Genomic DNA, 19,213 nt, shown 5'->3' on the forward strand with positions numbered 1-19,213 from the left:
GAAAGAAGGTGAGAGGTTGGCAACACATCTTCAAACGCTGTAATCTCTGTTTCTTCAACTGCAGCAGAGAGGTAAGCGTTATGATGAGACTGACCAAACATACATTATCCTTTCAAGTTTGCCTGAAACTGATTGCCCGTGATTAACAGCATGGAGACTATGCGTCCCCAAGGTCTGACCCTTGAGTATGTTGTCGGAAGATTGATCGAAGAAGCTGAAAGAAGGTCAGATAGACAAGCTGAACTCCAAGGGCGGAGAAGTTGCACCTGAGGGGGCCAGCGCCAAAATCTGCCAATGGAGCAATGCCAAGGTTTGGACTTGGCCATGGCAGTGAGGAGGTGCTATAGATGCAACCAACCCGGGCATCTCCAATGTCAATGCAGGGCAAAACTTCCAGGAGACGACATGGAGCAGAGATAGCAATCGACGCAGAAACGTAAGCAGAAGGGTTTCTCTTCAGGGAAGAAGAACACGCATTCTGCTCAATTTGTGTCTGCATTTTCTCGAGAGGAGGGGAAGATACCTCGAGGAACATGGTTGCTGGACTCTGGCAGCAGCAGGATTATCTGCAACAGTTGGGAGGACTTTAAGACCCTGGGGAAGCCAGCCAATGGAAAAGACTCAATTTATCTTGCTGATGGTCGTAGAAGCAAGATTGATGGCCAGAGAATATATTTCCTGCAGTGTTTGAACACTACTCTACCAGAGACTCTGTTTGTCAGCAGTTTGGACTATTGTTTACTGTCTGTAAGCTGTCTGATTAATGCAAGGTATAGTGTTAAGTTCATGCAGGATGGTTGTCTGATAAAGAATGGAACTCATGAAAAGATGGAAATGGGCTGTATGTAATGCAGGACAAGTCTCTCAAAGCAGATGGTTCAGGAGAATTTGTCAGTTCATAAGGGGTGTGTACATGAACTGCATAGAAAACTGGGTCATGCAAATTTTTGTGTCCTTTCTGAGATGCAAAAGGTGTGCAAGAATCTAAAGGCAAGAATCCCGACACAAACACATTGAGTTTCTTTTGCCATCTCTTTAGCTGAAGAGGATAGATGGGAATAGGCAAAACTTGAAGGGGGGGGGGGAGGAATTTAGGTAACACTGAAATTTTAACCATGGGTATTTGCCCAAGCCAGCTAAGGCTGAGATGTATCCATTTCCTAAGTTTTTGTTGAATTTATTGAGTCCCCTATATTTCTACATCCCAGTTGTCTTGTATCTTCAGTAAGGCTAATATCTAAGTACTTAAATTCTCCATGCATTATGACAAATGGAGAGTTAACTAGTAACTAGTCTCTCATAGTGTCGTCTAAATTGATAGGAAGGAGGGCGAATTTAGAATAGTCAATTTGCAATCCTGCTACCCTGTGATACCTTTCTAACTGTTGCTTAAGTGGCTCAAGGGCTGTTATTGGATTTTGCAAAAATAAGAGGGTGTCATCTGCAAACATATTCACTTTGTGTACCTCATCCCACAGGGTGACCCCCTCTTTAGAAGTGTCTTTCTGTAGTTGGATAGCTAGTACCTCTATGACCAATGCAAACAACAATGGTGACAGAGAGCAGCCGTGTCAGTGCCGCTTGAGAGATCTATTGCCTGAGCATCAAAGCCATTGATTGAAATGATTGCCTTTGATTTGTAGTTTCGTTACTTAATGAGGTGCAAGAACTTAGATCCAAATTTCAATTTGTTTAGCAGGCATGTCAAAAACAATGAATCAATTCTATCCAAAGCCTTATAGGCATCAAGAGAGAGTAATATGCCAGCGCTTCTCTTTCTATTCAGCTCACGTATAACTTTTAATGCTATTCTGAGAACACCTGAGATGCTACTCGCTGGCAGGAACCCCATTTGATCTGGATTTATGTATTGAGTTATAAACATGTTTGCCGCTTGACCATTATTGCTGTGAACAATTTTGCATCTGCATTGATGAGACTGATTGGCCTACTGTATATGACTCTACTCTCCCTTGTTTCAAAAGTTATATCAGTTTTTAAGAACTCCACATTTGTAGTATATCCCCCAGTTCTAGGATTGAATTGTGCACTTCAATTAGACATGGGGCAAGCTCATTGCAAAAGCTTAATAAAATTATCCTGTAAAGCCATCCAATCCCAGAGACTTTCCAGATTTAAAATTCTTAATTGCCTCTAGGACTTCTTCCTGAGAGATGGATTGGTTTAGGTGCTGTCTGTGCTCATCTGTCAGTAGCTGAAAATCTACCTCTGAAAGATAATCATCTATTAATTTTTGGGGTGGGTTGTCAGATCAGTACAAAGAAGCATAATATCATCTGAATATATTGCTGATCTCCATTGTGTCATTATATACCACCCCTTCAGGGTTGCAAATCCCAGTAAATGGATTTCTATTTCTACAGTTTTTGACAGTAGTTGAGATGCTTTGTTGCCAAATTTTTGTTTTTATTACTTTTCTTTCTATTTGTTTATAAAGACCTGCTTTATGGGGTTCAGATATTGGCGCAATCTATTATAAACATAAAGGAAATGTCATTGTTTTAATAAACCTGATTTTTAGGCATTACTCTTTCAGATGTAACATTATTTCATGTTTCAATTAAACACCCACCTTCCAGTCTGTCATTCTGGCTCTACTAGTGTAAGTTCCCCAAAAGGGGCATTCTGGGAGTCCTGCAGGATAGGGCAAGACAGCACTTGTACCTCTTCCAAACCTAGGACCTTCTGCATGCACAGCAGGTGTTGAGCTACTGAGCTAGGGACCCTTCCAAATAATTCAGATACAATCCAGCACAATTCTGTGCATGTTAACCTAGCTTTAATTACGTAATTATTAAAGTTTTCTATTACAGACACATGATCATAAACATGACAATTGTTTTATACGGACTAGTTAGCTTTGTAACGCTTATCAAATCGTTCTAAAAGAGCTCCTGATATATTTCCAGGCTGTTTCTGGTGTCTATCCCGAAGATTTTCAATTGCAGTCTTGGTCTGTTGAAAGAAAAACAAAAAACTACATTATGGGTATTGCAATCCAAGCCAGCTGCTCTCTCTTCCCCAGTGTGCACCCTGGTGCCATGTGCCTTGGCCATGCTCCACACTCCACAGCAACAGTGGCAGGGGGCCATGGCTGGCTGGCAATGGCAGGGCAAACAAGGGCAGCCCTGAGCTCTGCCAGCATGGGTGCCCGTCAGCATGCCCTGCACCCCCAGACATTGCAACTGCCACCTGTGCACTGCCTGGCTGAGAGGGAGGGAGGGCAAGGAAGGAAGGTGCCTGGGGGGAGAGGCCACTGCTCCCCAAGCCCCAAACTTGCTGCATCTGTGCAAGGTGGTGCTAGCAGTCCTCTCTAGCCTCCACTGCAAGGAGCAGCTGAAGACGACTGAGGCAGTGAGAGGCCGAGAGGCAGCTGAGACACCGAGCCGAAAGAGTGCGTGGTCACTGCCACCAGCAACAGCAGAGCCAAGCCATGTGCCTCCAGGGCTCCGTTCACCCTCTGCACAGTCTCTCTCTCTCTCTCTCTCTCTCTCTCTCTTTCTTTCTTTCTCTCTCTCTCTCTCCAACTATATAAAGCTAATTGGGTTTTCTGCAGGGCTTTTTTCCAGGGGGGAAATCACTGGAACTCAGTTCCAGCACCTCTCAGGTGGATGCCATTGTTATTCTAAGAGAAAGAAGGAGGTGTACATGTTGAGTTCCGGCCATAGCTGTCAAGTGTCCCTAATTTGATTTTTTTTTTTTAAATGATTTTTATTCGTTTTTCAAACAGATAACAAAAACAATACAAAACAATATAATTTCCAACTCATCATTTCATACCCTTCTTTCTTTTGACTTCCCCATACCTCCCCATCCCTGCATCCTTGTTTAATGGTTCTTTAGCAACCCTTAGGTCCATTATCTTAATTCCCTTTCATAAAAGTTCCTTTAGTTTTTTGGTTACTGCTGCAATTCTTTACCTCTTACCCCCTGACATCTTAACATTCCTCAATTTTACAATTATTTTTAAGATATATTTTAAATTTCTTCCAGTCCTCTTCCACTGTCTCTTTCCCCTGGTCACGGATTCTGCCCGTCATCTCGGCCAGTCCCATAAAGTCAATCACCTTTGTTTGCCATTCTTCCAGAGTAGGTAGTTCTTGCGCAAGTGTCCCTAATTTGAAGTGCCATGTCCCGCTGCTGTCCCTTATTGATGGATGTCCCTTAAATGATGTCCCTTAAATTTCAAAGGAAGCAGCTCCTCTCCCTTCCTCCCTGCCAGCCAGGGAGGCGGGAGGCTCCAACTGTGTTGCTTGGCTGTGTTGCTCACCCAATAAGAAGTCTAAGAAAGACTGGGCGGTGGAGCTTGCATGCCTTGTGTTTGGCTAAATGCAAGCTGAGGGGGTTTTTGAATGCTGGACGCCATTTTGTTGCACGTGCTGCTGCAAACTTTGCAGTGCAAAGCCAGGCCGGGGAGCCATCTTAAGTTGAGGCTGCATAGGCCTTGTGGTGCATGTGATTCAGATTCTATTCAGTTGAACCTCTGGTTACAAAGTTGGTTGGACAGTATTCTCAAAGCTACCCAGCATGAGTTTGACCAGACTGCAGGAGGACAGGAAGACTGGAGTGCCTGGAACAGGTGAGGCTGTAGGTCCCTTATTTTGGCTGCTGGTCCCTTATTTTCAAGGCTGCTGGTCCCTTATTTTCAGATCTGTAAGTTGACAGTTATGGTTCTGGCACCTCTTTTCCTAGAAAAATAACACTAGTTCCAAAGACTTTTCAGGAGATAAAAATGCAGTAGTCTTGTGGCATGGTCACTGGTTACCAAAATGGAAAGGATTTCTAGGGCCAGTGCTATCTGGTTTTGGTTCCTGGAGGTGGAGGCAAACAGCATTTCCTCATACCTGGCAGCAGACTTGTTATCCCACATCACATCCCCAGAAAGAGGCCCTTTGTAGTGCACCCCAGGATACTTCCAGCCTTCTGCTCACCATTCCTCCCCACCATCCCTCTCACCCTATTCATACGCATGTGCCTTGGAGGCCCTGGCCCAAACATCATACCCTGTAAAGGCTTCTTTCCTTAAGGTCTACAAAGGGGTGACTACACAGGGCAAGCTGATTGTACACAAATCAGCAGAAGCAATATTAAGCAAGAAGATCCTGTAGCACCCTGCTTGTGGTTAACGCTTAGCTGGAATGAAATATTCAACGCAGCAATAGAGAAATTAAAATAATAATTTGTCAGACAAATAAATGAGAGGCACAGTGGTATATGGTTACCAAGCTCTGGCCTGGCCTCCTGCCATTATGGCCAGCACTTATATTTCCTTAACCCAGCCCCCTTGCTCCTCCTTTGGCTGCCTCTGTCCAATCAGCCTGGTTAATAATAAACTCTTTTTGTACCAAATTTGGCTTTGTTTGGACTTTTTTTGACCATAGGAACGCATTAATTGATTTTCAATGCATTCCTATGGGATTTCGTGCTTCGCAAGACGAAAAATTCGCTAGACAAAAAAAATCGCGGAATGAATTAATTTCGTCTTGCGAGGCACCACTGTATGTTGAAACGGAACGGAAAGGGGGGGGACTTCTTCTTTTATTTATGATACTGCCTAACAACCCATCCCCTAGAAGAACCATCACACGACTGACAGCAAGTGAGAATGGAAAATAACTGTGTGGAATAAACTGTGTGGAAATAAAAATATTAATTAAAGGCTTTGCTTTTTGGAAGATATGGAAAGAAAATGAAAGGCTATCCGGTGACGCAGTCCTTAATCGGGATCCGCCATTATGAGACAGACTAAGTTGTGAGATTGATAGTCAGAGGGGGAGGTGAGCCATTGCTTTGAAGTGACTGGGGGGAGGGACAAACAACAATCTGTGGGTGGGGTGGGGAACCGCTCAGACGCGGACCCAGAAAGCACAGACCTATGCTTGTAAAGCGCAGTGCAAAAGGAAGTCTGGATATGAGCCGTGTTTCAGGGATGAATGAGAAATTCATTTCAGTTTACCGTATTTTTCGCTCTATAAGACGCACCAGACCACAAGACGCACCTAGTTTTTGAAGGTGGAAAACAAGAAAAAAATTATTCTGAATCTCAGAAGCCAGAACAGCAAGAGGGATCGCTGTGCAGCGAAAGTAGCAATCCCTCTTGCTGTTCTGGCTTCTGGGATAGCTGCGCAGCCTGCATTTGCTCCATAAGATGCACATACATTTCCCCTTACTTTTTAGGAGGGAAAAAGTGAGTCTTATAGAGCAAAAAATACGGTATATTTAAAGGTGACCCTACCTAATACTCAGTTTCTGACTGTAAGACCAGACTCTACTTGTGTAAAAGCCTCAGGGCTCCTTTGTTTTCCTTTCCCTCTCTGTTTCAGAGTCCTGGATGCAGTCCACTTGACCCAAACTGAAGGGAAACATCCAATGCTTCTTGCTTTTCACATTCAGAAGGAGCTATCCCAGAGTCCTTAAATGAAACATGCAGGAAAAAGATACATGTTTTAGAAAGGTTGCTGCTATATATCTATATAATCTCCCTATCCCCCTTGCTGGGTATTTATAGCCATAATGCTTTTTGGTGTGGATATTTTGAAAGGGAGGAGGAGATAAGGTGAGTATGACCCAATAAATTATTTCTTCATCTGCCTCAGATTCTATTACAGTACTAAATTCTTAGAACAAGGCTTCCTTAATTTAAGATTCCATAATTTAAGTTGTCCCAACACTTAGTGAAATTGCTAAACCTCTCTTGTGTAAATAACTAACCCAGATTCAATGTGAACTTTTCTGCACTAATGCACCTAGTTTTTTAAATAATTAAGATAGCAAAACAACAGATTCTAACAAATAAGGTAAATAAATACAAGTCTACAAATACTGATAGCATTACAACAAATTGAAAGTGGCATAATGTTGAACATAATCATTACTTCTTGTTTCAATGCATTCTAAAGATTATCCATTTTTCCATGAATTTATTAGGTTGATTTATGTGCATTCTTTTATAGCAGCCCTCCAGATCAGATCAGAAGGCATTTTGGGTGCTGCTTGCCCTTTAGAAGACATCTGAAGGCAGCCCTGTTCAGGGAAGCTTTTAATGTTTGATGCATTACTGTATTTTAATAGTTTGTTGGAAGCCACCCAGAGTGGCTGAAATGAATGGAACTATTTAAAATCTACTTAATGTCTTCTCCTGTTCACTCATGGCAGTTTAGAAGGGTGCACTTAGTGGATAAATGTTAAGACTTATTAATAAAGCAAAGATACAAATCAAGGGGCGGGGGGGTCTTACTTTCTGTAACCCAGTAACAGAGTTTTGTGGGGAGCACCACTCACCTGACCTCTGGTACATCACATCACTGCTACTTAGCTGTAGAGTAGGGAAGATGTTGGCAAGGTGGGTATGTTTCAAAGACATTGATGGAGCCAAACCAGTGCCCCTGCTTTGTATGTTTATACCATGCTGACCTCACTCCCAACTTGCCCTTCCCCCTGTACCTCCGGTTAAACGGCAGGAATGTGACAAGTCAGAGGTCAGGTGAGCAGCAGTGCCCCACCACACTGTCTGCTACTGCTGTAACCCATCATTTCACAATGCAGTGACATGTAAGAAAATGTCCTGAGGTTGCTGTGCTAGCTTAAAGAATAGGTACATTCAAACCTCCAATTAAGCTGGTGTGGTTTTGAAATGGGGTGACACACCCCACCAAGGTTATTTCCACCCTTGCATGCAGGAAGTCTCACTATGTGGGCAGCAGTTAGGTGAGAAAACCAATGTGACAAATTCAGAAGGAACTGGTGCTGCTTTCCAAGTGAGACGTAGGCAAGTGACAGTCAGATTTTCAAGTAAGTATGAGGGCATTTACAGATGACCTGTTCATTGGGCCTTCATCCTGATTTGTTTGCAGGGAGGTTATATTATGTTGTGTCAAGCAATTGCTTTCCCACACGTCCAGTGCACTTCCCTGTCACTTTCTGTATCGCAAAAAAAAAAATCTGATTTGGGGAGGAAGAGGGTTTGTTGTTTAAGAGGGTCAAATCAGTTTTTTATGATTTTCAATTTTATATATTTCAATAATTTTACAATCATTTTAACATTTTGAAACTCGACTTCCTTCCCCCTCTTTCTGTGGCTCCTTAAATTTATTTTGTATATTCTCTGCATATTCCAAATTAACGTAACTTACTCATATATTCATCTATTTTAAATGTATACTCTTATAAAACTGCAAGTTATCGCAATAATCCTGCCGAATATTCAATAAACCATTTCCATTCCTTTATAAAAAGTTTCTTACCTTGATTTCTTATTTTTCCATTAAGTTTCGCCATTTCTGATTATTCCATAAATTTTTGTACCCATTTTTCTTTCATTGGAACTTCTTCTTTCCATTTTTAGGCAAGTAACATTCTTGCTGCTGTAGTCGCATGCATGAATAAATTTCTATACAGTTTGGGTAGTTTTGTCCCTATAATTCCCAAAAGGAAAACTTCTGGTTTTCTTACAAATGTTATTTTAAACATCTTATTTAATTCATTATATATCATTTCCCAGTAAGCTTTTTTTAAAAAAAAAAAATTGTTCAATTTTCCACTTTAACCATCCAATCAAATCACATTAAATATTCCAAATTATACATATACATATCAAATAATCTGAATATTCTGCCAAATTATAAATTTTTAATAGGACTTCCCATGCTTCAAGTTCGGAGGGTTCTATCTCATACTTCTACTGCTTTTCATAGTCACTTACAATGGTTCCTCTAATTCTTTCTGTTGTTAACCTTCCTTCTTTCACAGCCTCTGAGTTGTTCCCACAAGTGAGTTAAAACAAGCAATGATGTGTTTCTTTGAGGATTTTATGTCAAGGATTCCCCTCTAAAAGTTCGCAGCATCTCCTCACACGCTGGTGTTTCTGCCAAATCAATCCAAAGGTCTTTTCGCTGCTGGCAGCCGCCATTTTCACTCACTTCCGATGAAATCAAGTCTAAACGTCTGCTCAATAATTTTACCAGACCTGTTGCATCATATCCTATCTTTTTTAAATACTTCATTCAAATGATGATATTGTATCCATGTATCAGGAAGCGATCAGCAACTCCTGGCTTGTTGCTCAGGAATGTCCAAAGACAAGGGAATGTTTCTTATCACCCTCTTTTTATTCATTATTTACAGAGAGAGGCTATAGAACCCAGCCTCTTGATAATGGCATTGTCCTGAGTGAATCTCCACACACCCCTCCGTCTCTCCCACTTCCTCATTCATCATTTCTATGTGTGCTGCTTCGTGCCCTCTGTCTTTGAGCTCTTTGCTCTCCTACTTTCAAGGCTCGCTGGGTTCTGAGATAGGGGGGTCTGGAATGTTTTCTAAAGACAGTGTGTCCGTCAGCTGTTGCCCCCCTACTGTTTCCTCCTCCACCACCTCTCCCTTTATTTCCCAACTTTCTCCCTCATCTGCCTCTGAGCTGTGACCTTCCTCAAACCCCTCTTGTAAATCTAAATTGTCTTCCTCTTCCTCCTCCCTGGAAAGGTCAGGCTGGGGAGGCAGTCTCCACCATTCCTCCTCTGCAAAGTCCCTGACACCATGTTGTTAATTTTCCTGATAAATCCTTAAATTCTTTTAACTGATACTCCCCTCCCTCTTGGAGAGCCAGTGTGGTGTAGTGGTTAAGAGCAGTAGTCTCGTAATCTGGGGAACCGGGTTCACGTCTCCGCTCCTCCACATGCAGCTGCTGGGTGACCTTGGGCTAGTCACACTTCTCTGAAGTCTCTCAGCCCCACTCACCTCACAGAGTGTTTGTTGTGGGGGAGAAAGGGAAAGGAGAATGTTAGCCGCTTTGAGACTCCTTGAAGGGAGTGAAAGGCGGGATATCAAATCCAAACTCTTCTTCCTCTTCTTGTTTTAATAAATTTCTATAAGTTGTCCAGCCTTCTATCATATTCTTTTTATTTACCACTATGGCTTCCAATGCTGAGAGCCAAAGTGGTGTTTTTGCCTCTAATAGATTTTTGTATTTATTCCATACTCTGTACAAATTTTTCCTAATTACAGTGGTACCTCAAGTTACATACGCTTCAGGTTACAGATGCTTCAGGTTACAGACTCTGCTAACCCAGAAATAGTACCTCGAGTTAAGAACTTTGCTTCAGGATGAGAACAGAAATTGTGCTTCAGCGGCAGCAGGAAGCCCCATTAGCTAAAGTGCTGCTTCAGGTTAAGAACAGTTTCTGGTTAAGAACAGACCTCCAGAACGAATTAAGTACTTAACCCAAGGTACCACTGTATATTTGTAAATCCTTTACGTACTTTCACCTTTTCATACCATAAATAAGTGTGCCAACTGAAAATATTATCATGACCTTCTAAATTTAAAATATGTGAATTCTCCAATGTCATCCATTCCTTCAACCAACAAAGATGCTTCATAATATAGTCTCATATCTGGCAGGGAGAACCCTCCTCTCCCCTTTGCATCTATCAATATTTTATTCTCATTTTTTTCCCCTTGCCAAATATATTTAGAAATATCTTTTTGCGATGTGTTGAAACAGTCTGTCTTGCCGATGACCAGAACTGATTGAAACAAAAATAACATTCTAGGTAATGCATTTATTTTTATAGTCGACTCTGCCTAATAGTGAAAGATTCATTATGTTCCAGGGTCAAATCAGGTTTAATTGTGCAACCTGAATTTGTTGGTATGTGAATGAATCCCACTTGAAAATTGCAACAAGTGTGATTGATTTTCCCTTGATGGGATCTTGATCAGTGGGTATTTCCTGTGGATATGTCTGCAGATTTCATTATTCTGTGTGGCATTCGCACAGGGCCCCGGTTGTTCCATGGACTATTGACCCTGCACCACTACAGCTTATCTCTTCCACTGCCACCAACCAGGTTTCAGACTCAGTCAGGTTGTAACTTATTAACAAAGATTCCAGTTTATTGTGAACGCAAACAAATTTTAAATACTTTGAAACACTGTAATCCAATTCACTCTCTTTGTTTTTTTTTTAATAAATGTTTATTAGCATTTCAATAATACACATAGACACACACAAAAAAAAGAAAAAATAACAGAAAATACAAAAATTTAGAAAAAGAAAACAATTACAAACAAATGAAATTTCAATTGCTTATTTTCATATAACTTCTTTCTTAGACCTCCTCTCCCCTCCCCTTCTTGTATTCCAGTTCAAGTTATTAGTCCTGCAAATCCTTATTACTTAATTCTCAACCTTAAACTTAATAATTTTGACATACTGTAATTTTACCTTTCCTCATTCTTCCATAAAATTATTATTACATTCCTCATTTTCATTTCCTTTTAACCATTTTAGACACCAATTTTAGCTTATCTAATCTTAAACATCTTATACATCATTTCTTATTCTTTAACATATTTCTTAAAGTCAATATTTCCCTTCCATAGCTTTCCCAACTTCCATACAAATATCAAAACAAATTAAAAGTAAATAATTAAGAATTCTGTACCCTTTGGATTACCAAACTCCAACCCCCCTTTCCCGGTTTAGTCCCCAATAAATGTTCATCAATCAATACTGTTTAACCTGGAGATCTCACGTCCGAGGCTCTCAAGTCACCCTCAGTTCCTCTCTGCCGGCCTCTTGGATAGTCCTTTAGGTTAAGCCCCAAGGCTCGAAGGGGCTCTGACCCAACAAGATCCATGATTTTTCCAGTTGGCCCTCCATATTTAAGATTAATACTAATGAGGTGTTCCACTCTCAAATTTGCAATTTCCAACTCAGTCCAAACTTTCCACCTCAAGTTTTTATTCTCCTTTGTTGTCTGCATGCCAGGCCCCAAGCTGTAATTCTCCCTTGACATCTGCAAAATTACCAGTCCACCTTCCTTTTCCTCACAATCCACAGTCTCGTGACTCTCAAATTCCTCTTGTTGTTGATGTATATAAACTTCCTGCCTCCACTCCCTGTCAGCTTCAGCAATGTTGTTTACTGCCAGGGCCAGGGTGTTCGCATTTGTAGTCAAAACATCTGTCTGATCTTGTAACTTTCCCAGGAGAGCCAGTATTTTGTTGAGTTTAGTCTGATTATTGCTTCTTTCAGCCATTTTTACAGTGTCTCTCAGTTTAAAAACCAGTCAGTAAGTTAATTTGTAACTGCTCTCCCTTATTTTCTAGAAGTTGCAACAAATATAGCCAGCAGATGCAACAAAGACAAAGTTCCCTTTATCCTTTCCTTTTGACAGCTATTTTGACAGCTGTCAAAATCTTCAATAGTTCCTCAACAGGTTCTCTCACGGGGCGTCCCCGGGTTCTGGGGGGGGTGAAACTTTAGCTCCAAACGTCAAGTTTATCCTCCGGTAAAGTTTATAGCGTCAAGCCGTGAAGTTTTTTTTTTTTTTTTAAAAAAAAGTTCTCTCGACCTTAAGTTGCAAGCTCTTTGCGTTAGAATATCTACTCAAAGGGGGGGGCGACTTCCTTTTTGACCCTTCCCCGCTCGTTCCCAATTCAGGAAAAATTTGTTTAAGATCCAAATTCCATGTTTACTCACGGGTTCTTGTTTTTGAGTCCGAATGTTTCAAGGAAAAAGTCAGCGCTTCTCCGGCAATGGCATGCGGCTTCGCTCCGCAGAAGGAGCAATCGACTCACAGCACCGCGCCGTCCCCCGTCCCCGTTCCTGAGCCTTTAAAAAGGCTCCTTCGCGGTTTGGGGGGGCGCAAATGGTGCCCGCCGAGTCACCATGTTCACAGGCATCCGCGCCTGTGATTTTTAAGGGTCCCCGCGTCACCGGCGCGGACAAGACCCGATCCTGCGGAGCCGATTCCCTCCGGAGCTCGGAGGGAATCCGCCATTAATCGGCAGCGCTAACCCGGAAGTCTCCAATTCACTCTCTTTGTCTCCCCTCTGTCTCTAACTCACTCTGACTCCTATGCCTCCCACCCATAAGAACCAACCGAACTAACTGCCAAAACCCCTGTGTTGAGCCTTAAACACAGTTAGGCTCCACCCCTGGGCTTTCTTATTGGTCAGCCTATTAACCCTTTCTCTCTCCCCCACCCCAAGTACAACATCTCCATAATGAGTGGGCAAATGCCACATTCTGGCATTATTCCAGTAAAAGCAAGTATCCACTTTGAGGACTTTTGTCAAAAAGCAGACTAAAATGCATAATATCACTAAACTTGAGCTGGATTGATATTATTTCCATGGCACAATCTATGTCCCTGGCACTTTATATGATCACATAAGCTGGAAGATATAACTGTTGGAAATAGTTCTGGAAATAAGAAAGGGTAGAGGGAGGGAAAGAGAACTGAAGTGGACAAATGAAGTTAAACACATTAAGCTTCATTTCTCTTCATGCTGAGGTTTATGGGACTAAGATAATCAAAGGATTCATGGAAGTGGTAGGCTATTCAGTATCCATTAAGACGGATACTCTGAGTTGCATCAAAATGTCATGGGTCTGAACTGGAAGTCTGAACTGGCTTCCAATAACCTAGGCACAATTAAATCTATGCCTAATTCTCCTAAGCTACTTCAGGCCTACATAAGATGAACCCATAATTACAGATGGAAGAAGGACCTGTCCATTTTAGTTCTATCAGGTTCTCATTTTTCCAGTCCTAAATTCAGTTCTTCACATTTCTGCAACATTTTTGTATGTAGTTTTGACTAACGTTCACATTTTTGCAAGCAATTTTTGTGTTATTTTCACTAACATATTCATTTTTATCCAAATTTCCCCCTGATATATTCATTTTTGAATACATTGGTTGGAGAACTGTATGACACAATCAGACACAATGAGAGTGCAAGCCTCTTCAAGTTTTCTTGGAAGTGAGCTCCCAGGAAAGAGTGCATAATGACAGCATTGCAAGGTAGTCTGCTGTTAAAATTGCAGCTCGCCTATGCAAAACACCTTTCAGGTTCCAACAGCAAAAAGTAAATGCTCTCACTTGGCTCAAATCCAAGAGGCATTTAAACTATTATAATCTGCTGTGGGACCTGCTGCTTTAGAGTGGATAATTAATTTAATAATAATAGTAATATAGAAGCATTATATATCATTTCCCAGTAAGCATTAACATTACTACAAGACCATGTGACGTTACCATATATGAGAGGGTGCTGGAGGGGAAATAGTTAAATAGATTGCATAGACAGGACCCAGGGGGGTGGAGTCAGTGGGTCTATAAAACTAGTTCTGGGAGGAGTCTGGGTTAGTTCGTTGGGAGTTGAGGGTGGGTAGTTGGTTGGTTTGAGTGGGTTGGCTGGTTGGGAAAGGCTATTGGTAACAGAGAGACAGTTAGGGCAGTTTGTCCTTGAGTGTGGGGTGGTAGCAGAAATAGAGAGAGAAACATAAGACTAAGAAAGTAAATAGGAACATTGTTTGGAATGCTGTAATAGTTTTGTTTTAAGTCTGAAATAAAATATACTCTCCTTTATGAATTGAAAAGCTGACTGAGACTGAAGTGATTTTACCAGGGAGGACCTGGTTGCTGGCAGCGGATTAGTGGTGTATGGGTCAATAGTCCGTGAGACGACCGGGGGCTCCGTACTAACGCCACAGACCACAATGGGCAGGGTGGTGCAGCCTTTTTTTGCTGCTTGAGGACAAAGTGGGAAACTCCAGCATGGCCACTCCATTACCCATCTCCACTGCCCCACTACCACCCACATTGGTGCCGATTACTGGTGAGATCTCACAAGGTATTTTACCGTTAAAAGTATAAGCCAAACTGTGTCTTTATTTGCAAATAAGGCTCATGGGACAGAGTGAAACTTTTTTATTTAATCATTTTTATTGATTTCCCAATAAAAACAGCCAATCAACATATCCACATCAAAATCCAATTAAAAACAAGAAATTGAAATTTTAAAAGGACCAAATTGTAATCCAAATTGTAATTATTAATTTTTCCGGGCTCGCCATAGTCTGGACCTCTGAAGCATATCTCCAAATCTTTAGTCCTGCCTCTTCTCGTTGTTTTCATATTTTCCGCCTTCTGGTCTTAACGCTTTAAAGTTCTCCATTCCTGGCTATGCGATTCCCAATCATGTCAAAAAATCATATGTCCTTTCATCCACCGAATACAGCTTTATTTGTAAATATATATTTTTTAAACTGTCTATTTACCAGCGCAGCTTTTCCTGACTTCATTGCAATCTTCCAATCCGGGCTGTTGCCCAAGTTTATCCTTTGAAGTTTAACGACGCAGCAACTCGCAAGTTGTTAAATCACTCCAGAACAGAGTGAAACTTAATACCCCAGTATGTCTGCATAGGATTGCAGCTTAAGCCAATTGGATTGTTAAATTTCAGAAAGAGCCATTTCTCGTTTGACTCTTTGTATTCTGGTACAATCATGCCCCCCCCCCGCCGCCACCCCCAGCAAATACATTGCAGTTTTGACTGTAAAGATCAGCTATAATTGAGCAGGTTCTGGAGCAGCAGAAAGCATTTCAGGTACATTCTAGCCCACAATTAAAATCAGCTAACTTATATTATTGTCTATAAACAACTTTGTATGAAATTGTTTTAGAAAGGTGTTTTGGTTTTGGTTTTTTGCGGAAGGGGAACAGGGTTAAATAGCATAGAATTCTGTGTAAAAATTAATGCAGCCTGTGGGATGACAGTTCAAAGTGATAAACTGTCTTCCTGTTTTTTTCTACGAGAAAAGTGAAGAAGTAACATCACTTTGGAGTAAAAATAATCATTTGTTTTTATTTATTTCATTACAGTGGATGAAATTATTGCTATCACACCAGATGTTTCAGGGCAAGAAAATGTGGCTTGGTTTACTCACGTGCTGAAAAACTGGATTGGTTTTGGATACCTGGGAGAAAATGCAAGCTACGTGGGTTACATTTTTGGACTGCTATTAATGCTTTTAATGCTGTCACAGGCAATATATATCTCCATGTTTTGCATGATGTACATTTTTAGCTTTCTTCTCTATATTTACAAGAAAATGAATAACATAGTTCAAGACACTTCTACTGAAGCATGGGTCACACCAAGAAGGTGGCTTACAAGTGCTTTGGATATAATTGGAAAGATATGGCATGGTAAGCAAGTATTTCCTTTAATAACAATAGTGACAATGTTATCAGTGCAGGTTTGTCCTTTACACCAAATGAGGCTCTGTCCCAGCATACCTGTCCATACCTGTGATTAAATTACAATAAATGGGGGGGGGGCAGATGAACCTTCCTGATAAGGGTATTCCACAAGTAAAGGTACTCTCTAAAGTTTCCATTTGCTTCAGCTTCTTCTGGTGGAAGGAGGCTTCCTTGACAAATATCTCAGCACACAGGCAGACTGCTGCAAGGCCGCTCAGCCCTAAACATTTCAGGGAATATCATGAAAGAAGGGAATCTGATTTTCAGTAAAGGTGTTGTAGGTAACAAACCTGGGGCCATCACATAGAAAGAGCTGCAGGACAACATAGCATATGAAAAGATGAGCCATATAATTTGATCCTAAAACTCGGTTCTTCTTAAAGCTGCACCAAAACCCCACTTAACTTCATTTTGCAATATCATTCACATGTGGCAAAATTGGTGGACATTTTGGAGATGTGGCAGGGATTGTAGCAAAAGGCAGTGAAGAAGTGTGATGGCAGAAACATTTTTCTAGGTGGCTAGTGGCCTCTATTATTCCTCCACAAATCCCCTGGGACAAGTTGCTAATTGTTTTCCTCCAATCATTATGTAACATGTATGACAGCAATAGTAATCTGTTGCATTTTGTGCTCTTTTCAGGTTATGAAGTTATTGGCATAGAGCATATACCAGAAGGACCAGCGGTAATTGTTTATTATCATGGAGCTTTTGTTTTGGATTATATGCTCTTTGTAGCTAGATTATATACACTGACTGGAAGACACATCTACAGTGTAGCTGACAATGGGTTGTATCTACTACCAGGTAAAATACTTTTACTTTATATTTAGAATTAGAATATTGAAAATGACTCTAATACTGTGATGCGTCATAAAGAATATCTATCTGTTGACTCTGTAATATCATTTCCGCCCTAGAAGACTTCCAAATCCAAAGTATGAGCTTCCACTGAAAGGATACAATAAAGTGTTGTTAGGGCAGACAATGGTCAACTCTAATTCGCAAGTACAGTGGTACCTCGGTTGTCGAATGTAATACATTCCGGAAGACCATTCAACTTCCGAAACATTCGACAACCAAGGTGCAATGGGTGGTTGGCAAATTCCATTGAGAAAATGGAGAAACTTACCTCAGAAGCCGTTCGACTTCCGAGGCACGTTCAAAAATGGAAGCATTCACTTCCGGGTTTTTGGCGTTCAGGTTCCAAATCATTCGGCTTCCAAGATGCTCGAAAACCAAGGTTCCACTGTAGTATGTTAGACCAGGTGGTGGCTGGTAGCATTTTGACTTGGTAGGGCAACAATTTATAACCTTGCTGTTCTGGACACATACAAAACTTATTTAGATACATGTGCCATTACATGTGCTGAGTATAGTTGTATAGGATTACACTGTAAGAAATGGGTGGATACATTTGCATTGTAGCATGTACCAGAGTGTTACTCTCTCATACTTACATTTCAGTTAAACAATATACGTCAGAAAGATTGCCTACCATAGGGCTATACCTTCCCTGTTTTGACTTTTCAGAAAACTTGAGAGAATGGAATAAATGTCTACAAAGTCTACACATCCTAATTATCTTACTTTGAAAGACTGCCAAGCAGTCTTAATGCGGCCACATCACTGGAAACTGTATAATATCTATCTATACTATAAATAATACTGATAAAAATGTGATTTTTGGATGTATTTCTCAGGTATCAGACCACTTCTTGATTTATTTTTTTGCCTAAAAGGCAATAAAGATGAATGTGTGAAAATTCTGAAGAAGGGCCATTTATTGGGGATTGCACCTGGTGGACTTAGAGAAGGAAACTTTAGTGATGAGAACTACAACCTGGTGTGGGGTAAACGTACAGGTTTTGCACAAGTGGCTTTACAGGCTAAAGTGGTAAGTAGACTATTTGTAGTACTAATTATACATTGCCTATAGTATTGTTGATTGCGTGCAGTCAGTTGGTATTAAAACACACTTGTACTGAAGAAATATGGCACAAATTTTACAGACATGGAGACTGAAATACATGGTTGGCTTCCAGTGAGCAGTGAGTACACCATGCATTTCTAAATAGTAGCAAAAAGTGTTTTTATAGCTGGGCTTTAACACATTATTGCCACTACAAAGATAAAGTGTTCAATTAAGTTGTACTGGGGTTTTTAAAAAACTTAATATTTTGTTGACAGTTTTTTTTTAAGATACACAATATGTGGTTCTTATTGCCAAAAAGTTTTTGCCAACTTTTTGCCAACTGTTGAGTTTCTGAGCACTTATTTTCATGGATTTATCACTGCCAAAGCCTAAAACTGGGCTTCCTGCAGTCAAAAATATGTTGAGACTACTTTTTCTGGGCCAGCAGGGCTGGGGAGGGTCTTATAATTTTAAAATTTAAAAAGTCTAGGAGCCAGTTAAAATGTTTAGTTTTTATCTTTCCTTTCCTTTTTTGAAAGCCCATCATTCCTATGTTTACACAAAATCTTCGAGAAGGATACAGAACATATGGGAAAATATGTGAGCTTCACTTTTTATGTTCCTTTCTATATATCATTGTCACCCTTAATTTAACTTCTGCAATGTACTTTATTGTCCTCATGAATTGGCAGTGGTGTAGCGTGGGGGGTGCAGGGGGGGCCGGCCGCACCGGGCGCAACATCTGGGGGTTAGGGTTAGGGGGCGCAAATCCACGGGTTAGGGGGCGCAAATTACTTGCCTTGCCCCGGGTGCTGACAACCCACGCTACGCCACTGTGAATTGGCAACATATCCCATTCATGAAATCTATGTATATCTGATGTATGCTGCTTCTGAGTTTCATTAGGAAGTAGAGTTTGAATAGGTTCACTCTAAAGACCACCTAGGACAATGCATACTGTCCATCATGAATCAGTGGTAAGCTGAAGTAGCTAGCAGCTGACACACAGCAACCGATGAAAAGCGTTCAGGATCGCTTTTGGTCAGTGGAGATTGCCAGGGCTGACCCAAGGCACTTTGCTAGCTGAAGCGAGAGGCAAGATTATGATTCCATCCCTTTGGTCTTGTTCAGAATCCTACTGGACTGTCAGTCAAATCTTACCTGGTGTGTCCTCCTCTGCACCTGAGGACATCAGAGTAGCTTATTATTATTTATTTAATT

The 19,213-nt window shown here is 41.0% G+C and overlaps 1 protein-coding gene across 5 annotated transcripts in view; it reads left to right on the forward strand.

The window, feature by feature from the left end:
• Positions 1-19,213, forward strand: part of LOC307219856 (DGAT1/2-independent enzyme synthesizing storage lipids-like) — a 75,439-nt gene that overhangs the window by 45,677 nt on the left and 10,549 nt on the right. Inside the window, exons 1-5 of one of the 5 annotated variants that reach the window (XM_079983356.1) lie at positions 7,088-7,812; positions 15,697-16,023; positions 16,720-16,884; positions 17,781-17,974; positions 18,532-18,592. In XM_079983356.1, coding sequence (XP_079839482.1) covers positions 7,695-7,812; positions 15,697-16,023; positions 16,720-16,884; positions 17,781-17,974; positions 18,532-18,592 — 865 coding nt within the window. In that variant the 5' untranslated portion in view covers positions 7,088-7,694. Of the gene's footprint in view, positions 1-7,087; positions 7,813-14,592; positions 14,666-14,737; positions 15,422-15,696; positions 16,024-16,719; positions 16,885-17,780; positions 17,975-18,531; positions 18,593-19,213 lie in introns of those variants that run through there. The other 4 variants (XM_079983358.1, XM_079983359.1, XM_079983360.1 and 1 more) reach the window with 4 other exon arrangements.

This window comes from Podarcis cretensis (genome assembly GCF_951804945.1).
Source record: "Podarcis cretensis genome assembly, chromosome: 7".
Taxonomy (NCBI): domain Eukaryota; kingdom Metazoa; phylum Chordata; class Lepidosauria; order Squamata; family Lacertidae; genus Podarcis; species Podarcis cretensis.